Source organism: Lytechinus pictus, chromosome 15 (genome assembly GCF_037042905.1).
Source record: "Lytechinus pictus isolate F3 Inbred chromosome 15, Lp3.0, whole genome shotgun sequence".
NCBI lineage: Eukaryota > Metazoa > Echinodermata > Echinoidea > Temnopleuroida > Toxopneustidae > Lytechinus > Lytechinus pictus.
Window position 1 is genome coordinate 16547684 of NC_087259.1, and position 13033 is coordinate 16560716.

At 35.1% G+C, this 13033-nt stretch overlaps 1 protein-coding gene across 1 annotated transcript in view; it reads right to left on the bottom strand.

Moving 5' to 3' along the window:
• LOC129277821 (ATP-binding cassette sub-family C member 4-like) overlaps positions 1–9423 on the bottom strand; it is a 54715-nt gene extending 45292 nt beyond the window's left edge. The window contains exons 1-5 of the mRNA XM_064110732.1: positions 9391–9423; positions 8537–9145; positions 5693–5806; positions 4839–4950; positions 168–395 (exon numbers count right to left, since the gene is read on the bottom strand). Of these exons, the coding sequence (XP_063966802.1) occupies positions 168–395; positions 4839–4950; positions 5693–5806; positions 8537–8604 (522 nt within the window). The 5' untranslated portion in view covers positions 8605–9145; positions 9391–9423. The remainder of the gene's footprint in view (positions 1–167; positions 396–4838; positions 4951–5692; positions 5807–8536; positions 9146–9390) is intronic.
• Positions 9424–13033: the final 3610 nt, after the last annotated feature.

Here is a 13033-nt window from a genome sequence, read left to right on the forward strand (position 1 = left end):
TTTACTACACCTGGGTGGAGAGTGGAAAATGTTGATAAACGCCTTGCCAAACAATGCAAGTGTTGTCGAAGGATTTGAACCCTGGACCTTGTGTTTCAAAGAAAAACAATTTAAATAGGAATTTTTTTTCCACACAAGCAAATGTAAAGTCTCCCATTCCTACATACCTTTTTATAGACCATGGTGCACAGGGCGACACGGACGTGCATCCCGAGGCGTTGTATCCCCCAGAAGTTTGGCCCGTGGACTAAAGCCAAGGAGATGGCCGACAGGGAAAGGCCCATGGCCCACAGGTAGGCATCTCGCTTGGACATGAGGGAGCCATTGGCGTTGCTAGGTGAGAAGTAAGACGTCAATTTCATGAGAATGATGGGTTGCACGAGACGGAGGGCTTCCTGTAGAAGGAGATAGAATGATGGACAATGGAGAAAAAAATCATAAGACAATCTACTTAAGGACGTTCCCCAGTTGTTTGTGTACACGCTGATCTGCGCATATTTTACGCTTTGCACAATGTCACAAAGAATGAACAGGTGATTCATCAGCTTCACATATCAGCTGATTTTTCCTGTGGTCTGCAATCTGCAGATCTATTGTGTAATTTTATGAAGCTAATTCCATGATTCCACTTTCTTATGAAGCAAATAATCCATGGACCCACTTTCAAAATTCCTATACAACTTCAGATTACTTTCTTCTGCAGAGCTGCAAAGTATGATGAATACGGCCTCGAATTTGAATGAATGGAAGGGTGGTTTGGAATTTTTCACCACATGGAGACAAGCCTTTGATGCGTTTTTGTGTGTTTTAAAATCACATTAGCTCCAACAATGTGCTGATACATGTAGTTTTAAAACAAGCACATTAACCTAACCCCCATGTTTTAATGTTTGCACCTTTTATAATGTACATTGTATACTCTCCTCTCCTCTACATCTTTGCTAATTTTAGTGAAAATGACATGGAATTTTAATTAAGTGCTGCATTTATTGTACTTATTAAATTTGTTAAAGAAATTTCAAACATTTTGGATATGATTTTGTCATTTATCACCTCATTTTTTCATAAATGAATGTGCTTCTAACCTTAAAAGAGCAAATGTATATCAATCTAAATTAATTTGCAATCTTTGGTATACAATCCTGAACTGGACTATAAAATTTTATGAAATTTACGTGGATTATAAGTGAGTAATAAAGGTTTAAACTCAACGTTGTGATCATGTGAGGTATAAAACTGCCCAGTTCTTTTGATTGTGTGATTCTTAAGATCTGTCAATTTGGTTGATTTCGGAGCATGATAGCAAAAAATCAAGCACATGAACCCATGTAAAAAATGTTTTCATTTTTGGAATATTTAGATTCTCAAGTAATTCGGTGCAAAATTTGGTGAAAATGACATGGATTTCATTTTAACTGTGGAACATCCTTTAAATCGATAATTCATAATTTTTTTCAACATACATTTGTAATACATCATTATTAATTCATGGATGCAAGAATAGCAAAATGCCCTAAAATCCACTCAAAAAGACATTGCCAAATTATTATCTTTATAGCTAATTCAATATTAGACAGACACAATTGTTTACTTTCACAGAACTATGCAATTATCATCAAACATTTACTAAGAATTAAATACTGAACTTTAGACATTATATTGTTTGTTTGTTAGCTGATAAGGATATGTTGGATCCGATTGTTGAATCCGATTTGCAATGTAAATAATCATTGTAGGATGCTTCATTGACTACATACACTGTCAATTCAATTTCAATTTTTTCAATTTCTCATCAATTTCGATGTTACTGTTTTAACATCAAGTCCAGATAGCTTTAACATTTACAGCAAAAAAACAAAAAAATTGTAGTGGCAACTCTACATGTAATGTAGGTTTTCAAATAGAAGGGGTGCAAAGAGCATATTACAACTAGAACTATCCCTTAAGGTGATTAATACCCCTCACCCTATGCCGTTACCATGGCAACAATTTCCAACACATGGAACAAAAAGTATGTATTGTCCATCTTTACCCCCAGACCTACATGTATATTTTAGTAAGCATCATGAGAATCGGTTAAAAACTGATGAAGTAGTTTGAGCCGCAAGATTTTTACCTAATTTTTGACATAAAGTATATTCTTACAATGGCAACACACTTTCCGACACATGCAAAATATGTTCTGCACATCTTTACCTCAAAACCAATGTGTGTGCCACATTTCATGAGAATTGGTTGAAAACTGATAGTTGTTTGAACCGGAAGGTTTTTACCTAATTTTGGGCATAATATGCCGCTTCTATGGCAGCACAATTTCTATACACACGTGCGAAAAATGTGTCTAGCACATCTCTACCCCCAAGACAAATGTGTGTTCTAAAACTCATGAGAACTATTTGAAAACTGATGAAGTAGTTTGAGCTGCAAGATTTTTACCTAATTTTTGGCATAATATGTCTCGATCTGCCACTGATTTATCTACATCTAGGATCATTTAAAGGGCCATGTCATTTTATTAACTATAAATTTAACCAAATCACCTCTGACCATCCATCTTTATACCCTGTTCCCTGAACATCCTGGCCCGTATTCTGAAGTCAGGTTTACCTTAGACCATGGTCTAACTCTGTGCTAAAATTATGGGAAGCCAAAAGTGTCAAAATTTTTATTAAGTTGTATGTTTCTTATGTTTACTGGGCTCTTTCCTGATTCATCGATGGTGAAGACAATTATCTTTTTATACTTCCTAGACAATTGTGAATGATTTGAGAGCCAAATGAGCTGAAATATGATATCTCTATTGTTTGTGATTTATGTAACAATTGGCTATCCATTGTTAAACCACAACTTTAAACCTGAGTTTAAGCATGGATTCTAGGTTTAAGTTAAACCTGACTTCAGAATACGGGCCCCTGTTTTTAATTCCCCAATATTGAGGTGACACAAAGATTGGGGATGGCATTTAATGATGTCTGTTAAACCAATTATCATGGGCTTAAAAAGGGGCACAGCCACTGCAATCAATCCTACAATTTGATTGGCTGGCGGGGTATTTCTCATGGACGTCATTGTCATTGTCATCAATAGCCAATATACAAACCATACTATCAGGTACTAAAAGTGTTTTTGTTCCTGTTTAACAGGAATATTGAGGCTCTCATAAAGTATGTTTTTTTATACAAGATCATGTGTTTTTTTTAAGTTGCAAGGATTGGTATTTAATCTGCACCTTGTGTAATTAATTGTGGCTAATAGGGTGTTGCAAGAAACTTGCGATCAATTGCAAGTCTATTTTGGCTCCTGAAATCAAGCATGAATGCCGTGCAATTAATTGCAAATTTGCGATTGATTGCTAATCTGCTCCATGAAACAAGGAGTGTAATCTGATTTGCTACAGTTGAAATTGATCTATCAATTGTAAGATTGCAGCAGAATATTTACAATTGATTGCAAATATTTCCTTGCAACACCCCCTAAGACTGATACTACATAGTTTTTGTGTACAATTCTCCAAGGCCAAGGTGCACATGTACATGTATGTTATAAACACAGTGATTACATCACTGCACAATGTTACCGTATGTCTCTATAATATGCATTTTGGAGGCATGATTTGACAATGAGTTGCACTTTTTACTGTTTTGAATGTTGGTGAACTTCCACAAGGCACAAGTACTTTTTATCTATATTCATGTAACAGAGTACAAAGCACTTTATATTGTCAAACACATCGTACAAAGTTTATCAAGAGAGAATCTTCCTCATGAATAACATTGCAAGCCAACAGTACAGCGAAATGCACTTGAGAAATTATCAACTTTAGGTGGTTTCAGACCGCCTCGAAGTTCGTCAGTTCCAGGTATTCTCTGATCGGGAAATTTACCCCGATCAGAAAATACCAGGTATTTTGGTAATGTGAAAGCAAACTACGCGTAATTTCCCCGAAAGAAAATACCCGCTAAATAGTAGGTACTTGGCGAAATTACGAGAACTTTCGCGGGGATTTTTCCAAGGTCGCAGGTATTTTGGCAATGTGAAAGCAATTTACGGGAACTTTTAGCCCAGCGTGTCGTTGGGCGCGGGCGCCGTGGTTGGCTGCTGGGCTAGTGGTTTTGAATCTCGCGCCTTCCCTGCTTATTAGACCATACTGCGCATGCTCATAACTTCGAGAAATTAAGAGTGTGTTTCGGGGCGGTCTGAATGCAGGAATAATTATCTGGTATTTTTGAGCATGTAAATGTTCTCGTAATTTAACGGGGATTCTTGTGATCGAGGCGGTTTGAAACCACCTAAAGAGATTCACGGACATTGTAGGCCACTTTTGATACATCACACTTTACAGTGTATGTCTGTGACTTATCTTTTCTTATTACCAGGAATTCCATATAAAGCTCCTGCACATTTCACACTGGCTTTCTGGCATTCATTGTTATTACAGTATTTATGAAACATGGGGATAAGATTATAAGAGTCTTTGACATTGGCATTCTCAAAATTTCCTACATACATTTATGATAAAATATTGAAAATGGTCTGAATTTTAAACAACACTTAGCACCTCAGGATCCATGCTAGCACCATTCACACCAAATTATATGAGCCTAGGTTAAGTAAACTGAAGTTATCGCACAATTTACAAGGAAAGTTGACGGATGAACAGACAGACGGACGGACAATGAGCTTGATACCATAATCCGTCCTGTCTAGACAGGCGTATAAAAAAAACATCAATTGTCAAAAAAGGCAAAAATGGTCCCAGAAAAGGTTAAGAAAAAAAAGACACAAACATTGGTCAAAAATACAAAAACAAGGGGAGAAATGAAGGGATGTTCCTTTACCTCACAAAAAAAGAGAATACCATAGAAAGCATAGGTCCATCCAAAGGTGCTCACAGCAGCTCTAATAAGACTTGGCCTTTTCCCTTCTTTCTTTTTTTCTTTTTCCCACTCTCTGTAATGGAAAATACATATAAACATAAAAACATTTATCTATCACATAAATAATTATGTTGTTTTTTTCCTCCAAATTTAAATTAGTGACATTGAATGCAAGATGCTCATTTACATATATATAGTACATCTTGGAATTAAATTGCAATAAAAATATGATTCATAATAATTAGAACTTTAAATTTTGGATTTGTAATGTCATAAATGAGCAGCTGCCCCATATGTTTTAATGGTTTGTGATGACTTATTTTTGTTTTCTTTTTAGGAATAGGTGTGAAGTGATTTGTCTATTTTTACACTGAAGGTACATAATAAAGCATTTTCAATTTTCAGCGAAAATGATACTTCATTGATTTTTTTTACCATACAATATGAAGGAAAGTTGCTCACATATGACGTCACAAATCAAATAATTAAGATTCTAATAACTCTTTTATTCTTTGGTGGATTTTTCTCAAACCCTCGGCAATATTTTTATGTATTTTTAAAATAAACTTTTTTGTCAGTGTGAACTTCCCCTTTAAGCCAGAGAGATACTGACATGGGAGATTCATGCCATGCTGACAAACTACCCAAGGTTGATTGGTTCCTAGTCATCTACTGAGCAAAGTATGACCTTGATAGGCTATTTCATTTAATAGCAAGTAATCACTATTAGGGTTTACGGGGGGGGGGGGGGGGGGGCCCTGGTTATTTTAGAAAAGCCTTAGAGCCAGAGGTACATTATTGTACAGTGTACATACCGTTCTAAGTTTCCTCCAAGACGTTCAGAGGAATCCTCTTCCATAATCTCATACAGGTCATTGGTCTGTACTGTTTTCTTCTTGAAGGCAGAGTAAAAGACGGGCCCAACCCAACTGCAAAAAAAAAAGACATGTAATTGAAATAAGTGGTATTTGGATTCATTGATTAGGCCCTACTTCTTCTTTTTTCTTGAATAAAAATCTACCTCCTAGAAACTATTGTACAAAGATGAACCAGTGCCCTGTAATGGCCAGCGACAGCCTATTCTGTGCATGAGACATGGTTCTGACCAAAATAAATTGTAATGCAAAAAAAAACATCAAATGTGGACAACAAGTTTTCATATCATCCACGCCAGAACAGTTTAACTTTCACACACATATGCAATGTACTGTAATAGACTGCAACAGTGATCAGCACTTTGGGGGGGTTTAACCGTAATTGACATACCTCATTCTGTTTTAATGTCATTATTTTGTATGAAGTGTGCGAGTGTCTGATTTTTTTTTTTTATATGAGTAGATCTACAGTACATGTACAAGTAAATATATACTTGAAAGACATCATAATTTTATATTTGAGAATTAAAATCTGTAAATTGAATTGTTCTATCAACATTTGCTCAATATACCCTGATGGATATCCCCTTTATTAAGGGCAAATTGAATTGAATAAAAAAGGGGGGAAGTCCCAACACTAAAAAGCTGCAATGCACTATTCAGTAAAAGCATTGTTAAAATCTAGTGAAGAAATATTGGTCTCTGATGGTCAAACTAGACTTTGTATATGTGGTGACAGAAAGCCCCCCCCAAAAAAAAAAATAATAATAATAATAATAAATAAATTGAATAAATAAATTAAAAAAAATATATATAAATAAATTAATCAATAAATAAATTAATTAATTAATTAATTAATAAAAAATAAAAATCTGACAATATGAAAATCTTGGACAAAAGTTAGTTCAGGATTAACTAAATTTAAAATTTGGCAAAGTGTCCAGATTTCATTCAGTATATATTCTAATGTTACAATTTCCTTTCTATCACAGGATATGGAATATAGGCCTACATTTAGCTCCACTTTTCACTTGCATGTTTCCTAGAGAATTATGCATCAGGCATATTAACTCTCTTTTCAGACTTATTAACTCATGATGCTATTAAAAGTTTGATACAGGTCTGAATTTAATTCATGAGTGACTTACTTTCACAATTTTATCTCACATAGAGTATTCTTGAATGTAATTAAATACAAAGAAAAGGAGTAAGTAATCTTTATAATCACACACTGTCTATTCAAACACCCTTTCACTTCTCTGCACACTAACACGTACAATCCAATTTAAAACAAGAATATTCATTCAGTAATTTCATAAATTTGAACATGTATTTTGTCAAGCCCTATACACCATTCATGATCTGTAATGAATGGTGTTCTCTATGAAATCTGTCTGGAAGCCGACAGGCATTTTTTATGATGTTATATAATCCTACCAGTATCTTATCAAAGCAGGATTTGGTTGAAATCACTGTCTCTCATATTAGTACAATTTTATACTGTAGGCCTACTGGTGTAATATAATCTTGAACTTTTGACTTATTTGTGATTTTAAGATTGTATGATTTCAGGAGGTTGAGATTTTTTTTTGAAAAGGTCAACTTTATCAGGGGGTGTATGAGGGGGGGGGGGGAGAGAGAGGGAATGGTTAGGGTGATGGAGAAGAGAGGGGGAGAGAGAGAAATGGTGGGGGGTGCTGGCCCAAAGGTTACATTACAGATATACATGTAACCCCCCCAAAAAAAAAAAAAAAAAATGTAATACCCCCCCCAAAAAAAAAAATAATAATAATAATAATAATATAAATAAATAAATAAACAAAACGAACAAAAACAAAAAGTTTAAAATCTAACATCGAAATATGGTTGGGAATTCATGCACTCTTGCCTACATGTACATGTACAGTGTAGATTGAAACCAAAAATTATTTAATCATAATCCATTTACATTGCTTCAAATAACACTGTGAGCAACTAAAAGCCTCCTACTATAGTATATATATGTAAAGGACTGAGGCCAGTTTAAGCTCATTATTAAGCAAAGAAATCATTTGTGCTAGGGGTGCTTTCTGAGCTGCCAATTCTTTCACACAATCAGAGGATTCAAAAACCTTTCATAAGAACCACCACTGTGTATGTATGGTTGGGCAATGAAGCTTACCAGTTACAGACCAACAATTGTACCCTTACCTACATGTACATGTAGGAAGAACTTTGTTGAAGCAAATAAAGTCCTCAAGAAAAAAACCTTTCACATCGATTGTGTTTCTCTTTTAAATAAAAATGAGATGATTACAGTACAATTTGTTTGAATCAGATGACTGCCCTAATGTGGAAGGTTCTGTCAAGTGTCAACCCATTTGAAGTTTCACTTTGGTTTGCTTATAAATTTTATAAGCCTTCTTCTGTGAAAGAACATACAATAACATGTATGGTTTAATGGCTAAGAAAACTCTTGATTTGCAAATGTTCACAACCCATTTTGTATCCCATTCCTGGCGCATGCTGAAGGGATCTGATTAGTTACACATGTCAATCAAATATTTGTTTTCAATTCAATTTTTCCATACATCTGCACAAAAAAACACATAAGTAGATGAATGATGACTTGCCCTCTATTGAGATTTGTAACTGGGAGGGGAGGGACTCATAAAGCCACCTTTTCTCTCTCTCTCTCAACAAAACAATGTGTCTTCATATTTTTGTCAGAAAAAAACAAGCCTTAAATATTACAAACGATTTACTTCTAAAATTTGCCTTTTTATTGAATGAAAGTGTACTTACTGAAAAAAGAGCTGCGAGAGAGGGTTTGCAGTAGCAAGGAGATTTGGCTTCACCCGGGGCTGCTCCATTTTGGATTCCCTAGCTCTCACTGCTTATTAATCAAGAATCCAGATGACCAGTAGCCTGCGGAGTGTCTTCACTCCTTGAAGTTTTAGAATTGCAGATCAGAGTACAAACTTTGCTTCAGTTCATGTGGTAGTACTGTGATCTCTGTAGAGCACTCTTGAGTCAAGAACCAAGATGGCAAACTTCTGAGTATTGCAGGACTCCTTGTTTAACAGATCAAAACATGGCTTCAGGACAAGGTACAACTACAATCTCTGCCGAATATCAGCACCATGATAGTCAGTTTTATCAAGAATTTTGGTAAAGAATCACGATGGCACTCAGCACATTATTCCAACACCAAATGGCTTTAGATCATCAAGTACGTAAAAAGCTTTCATTTTTAATAAGTGGTAGTGATGGTGACTGAAGATGCAGCTCGTTTCTTCATGGAAGTTACCTCCTGCCTTCAGAGTATCTTTAATCCTAGAGGCAAGATCACGGACAGGAATGTCACAGAACCTTCTCCATCCGCTTTACATGGTCAATGCAGTACTGAAGAATCTGTAAACAGTATTGAAACAAAAATCTGTTATAGTTTAGATACAAAGTGGCAATATCTTTGTTATTGTTGTAATTCCCAATGCCATTGATTAAAGATACAATGAAGCGATGATTATCCCTCAAGTAGAGCCTAGATGTACATATCCTAAATTTTGATCACCAAAATATCAAGATTCCTCTAGTCCTGAGTTAATGTACTCGTAAACTTAAAGCTTAGCTCAACAGTAAGGCAAGAGAAGGCCTACATGTATGCTCAATGTAGTGAATGTTCTTACATTGAAAAAAAAAGAATTTATACTAGTGTTTATTACAATTGAGACCAATAAAAGTGATATTGCCGGTAATGCATTATCTCTGCAGGAAGTGGGGAAGTTCCATTAGATATCGTGCCAAATAGCCAAGTCCTGTATTAAAATAAAAGTGAAACAATGGCCTATGGAAAATGAAACAATAGCATGGAGTCATGAGGCCTTTGTACACAGGGGAAATTCCCTTGAAACCTACATGTATATATATGAAAGTGCAGCTATTCTCATTGTACACTTGCACCTGCTGATCCAACTTCATGGTTTATCATTTACCAATCTAGGGTAGTTGCCTATTAACCCTGACCTTGAATAATTTTTTTCAAAAAGCAGAGTGAAAATTTGATCCCTCAAACAGTTATTTGTAAACAAAATAATTTCAGGCATATAATGACCTCTGTGACCTTTCATCCTGTGACCCAAAAATTTAATCAGGGCTCCATAACACAAAGATTAGCGATGAATAGCAAATATGAGAGAACACTTCTGATTGGTTCCTGCTCAGTATTATGCGCCAAATGCGCGTGTATTGTTGATCTTGATTGGTCAGTTCATTTAGCGATTGATCGCTAATCTTTGTGTTACGGGACTCAGATCACCATCCCTTCTGGATGAACCATGTTTCAAGTTGACCCCTCAAACAGGAACTTTGACCTTGATTCCGCAATGGCCCAAAACTTATCATTTTTAGGAGATTCCTATGATCAGCATTAAGATCATCGAGATTATTGTCACTCCTTGGACCAACTTGAAGTTTAATTACTACTAACTTTTAAATTATTAGTTCAATTCTTTCTTTCCTTATCTCTCTTTTTCCTACTAGACCTTGTTATTGCTTTGTTCCTTCGTCCCTATCCAAGTTATTTTTCTGTTTCATCTGTACAAATACTATATTTTTGTGTTGTTTTCTTATAAGTGCATTTTATTATACATAAACAGTTTTGCTATCAAATATATATGTTTTTATCAAAAGGGACCTGAATTCCATTATCTCCACTTCAACAAGGCTCAATGTATTTTTTTTATATTACAGGTAATCTTCTTTTTATAGACGTGTACTCATATTTTGTATGCAGTGTGTATTTTGTATGTTCCTATTTTTGTGTTTATCTGTTCAATGTTTGAAAGACAAATAAAATAAACTTTTTTTTTTCAATTGTGAAATTGGGACAGACCAACAGACAGACAGATGAACAGTCTAAGACATGATGATTATTAGTGTAGATAAAGTCAAAATAGAACAAGGCTGAAAAACAGAACAGTTTCAGCATTCTGAAAAGGTCGATTTTTTGGTTACGTTTTCTCACTTCTTTCAGAATGGGATTACATCATGATTTCAGGGCTATGACATGTAGTATTTGGTCACTGTTTGCTGGCCTTACATAAAGGACAGATTTAGCGTTATCTAACACATCATTTGTGTCCTTTCCGAGTAGATCTTGGTAGCGAGAGGGTTTCATGAAATATTTTGAGATTACCAACTTTCAGGTTTTGTCAGATATTATAATGCCATATGTAGAAATGGCCACATTAATACTAAACAGATCTCCTCTTGACCTTGATATGGTGTGAATTATATTTTCCCATTACTGGTATACGAATATACGTTATATGCTCAGGAGGCAAGATCCAATTTGAAAGATAATTGGGAAAATCTGAAAATTTGTGTAAAAAAAAAGTGGAGTTGTCCACAAAATCTGTGATTCTGAAGCATGGTGGCCAATTTGAGGATTCTCATAAAAAGCAGAACAAGACTTTTTTAAAACCAATTTTGCTGAAACTTATCTTAAATTGTTCCCCTCATTTTACTCTTTCTAATAAGATAGCAACTCTTCTTGGGTTTTGGTTTCCTTTAATGGCATGCCTTGATCACAAAGTGGGCCATGGTCAGGACTTCTGTGTGTCTAGTCTAGCACCTTACGGTAGACCACTCGGCCACGACACCTCAACAGTTTTTCTTTATTTAAGGGGGTAGCCCCCCCCCCCCCACACACACAGACATATGTACATGTAAAAATCAACTTTATATGAAAGGGTCAGACATGTCCCCCCCCCCCCATCGTCCCAGACACATACATGTACATGTATATTGCTTCGTTTTGACAGTTCATTTTTTTTACAGATTCAATCTAAATGTACATGTACATGTATCTTACTCTGTAGCTCAATTGTTTGAAATCAAAGCTTCATTTGAATATTTGCCCGAGGAAGGCAAAAGACATTACTCAGGCTTTAAATTCTGGGGAAAAAAATGATACAATGTTTGCTCTCCTACGAGAGGCTGCTAAATAAAACCACAAAAGAGCAATATAGAAAGAAACCATAATTGGAGTCAAAACACAATAAAGAACCAATAATTGGGGAACCCACAATCCATTTATCACACACTTGGCCCCAGAGAAAGAGGTCTTAATTCTTTGAGACTCATTCAACAGGAAGAATACAGGTCTATTCTAGGAAGTGTTTAATTTGTCATTTCAAGCTAACATTTACACAAAGCAAGTCACAATCGATTACCGTATCTTCAATGGTCGAAGCACAGAATTATTCATCATTTGAGTTTGTAAAAATTTCATTGATACCTTATTCAAATAAATCTGTCACAATCATCAAATCATAAATTTTCAAGGGACAAACAGGATACTGTTTCTTAAGAAAATAGAGGAAGGGGGGGGGGGTAAATTGACTAAGCCTAGCACACTGGCATGGCCATACAATGTACACCGAACATGTTTTGTAGGTTTTCAAAATCAATCATAAAAAATACCCTTTTCTGATGTCATTTTTCTTTGGATTATTCCTAAAATTTTACAAACACTACACCCTAATCAAGTATAGACACATGAAATTCCAGACAACTTGAGACAAGTATGGAAAATTGGAAGGAAAGATACATGTATGTAGCCTATTAAGGACGTTCCACAGTTAAAGTGAAATCCATGTCATTTTCACCAAACTTTGCACATAGATACTTTAGAACCTTAATATTCGAAATATGCAAAAATTAACATAGGTCCATGTGCTTGATTTTTTGCTATAGAGCTTCAAAGTTCACCCAAATAGATGTTCTTAAGAATTGCGCATTCAAAAGAATTTGGCGCTTTTAGACCGCCCAAGATTACTACAATGAGTTTAAATCTCTATTACTCAGTCAAAATACATGAAAAAGTCATAAAATTTCGCAAGAGAGTTAATAATTGTATCGTTAGAATGGAGAATCTATTTATAGTGCTATTTGTTTGCAATTTTAAGTTAAACAGCACTGTCAGTTCTTATAAATGGCGTAAAAGATAACAAAATCCCAATATAAAAAATGTAAAATTTCAGTAATAAACTACAAACGTACAATAAATGCTGCACTTTATTCAAAATCCATGTCATTTTCACCAAAATTTGCAGAGTTGTAGAGGAAGGTATACCTAAGAGGTACAAACATTAAAAAATAGGGGTTCATGTGCTTGTTTTTAAACCATCAGCATTTTTATTAGAGCAAATGTGCTTTTTAAAACACCAAAAATGCGCCAAATGCTTAGTATCTATGTGAAGAAAAAATCAAAACCACTCTACCATTTATTCAAACTCG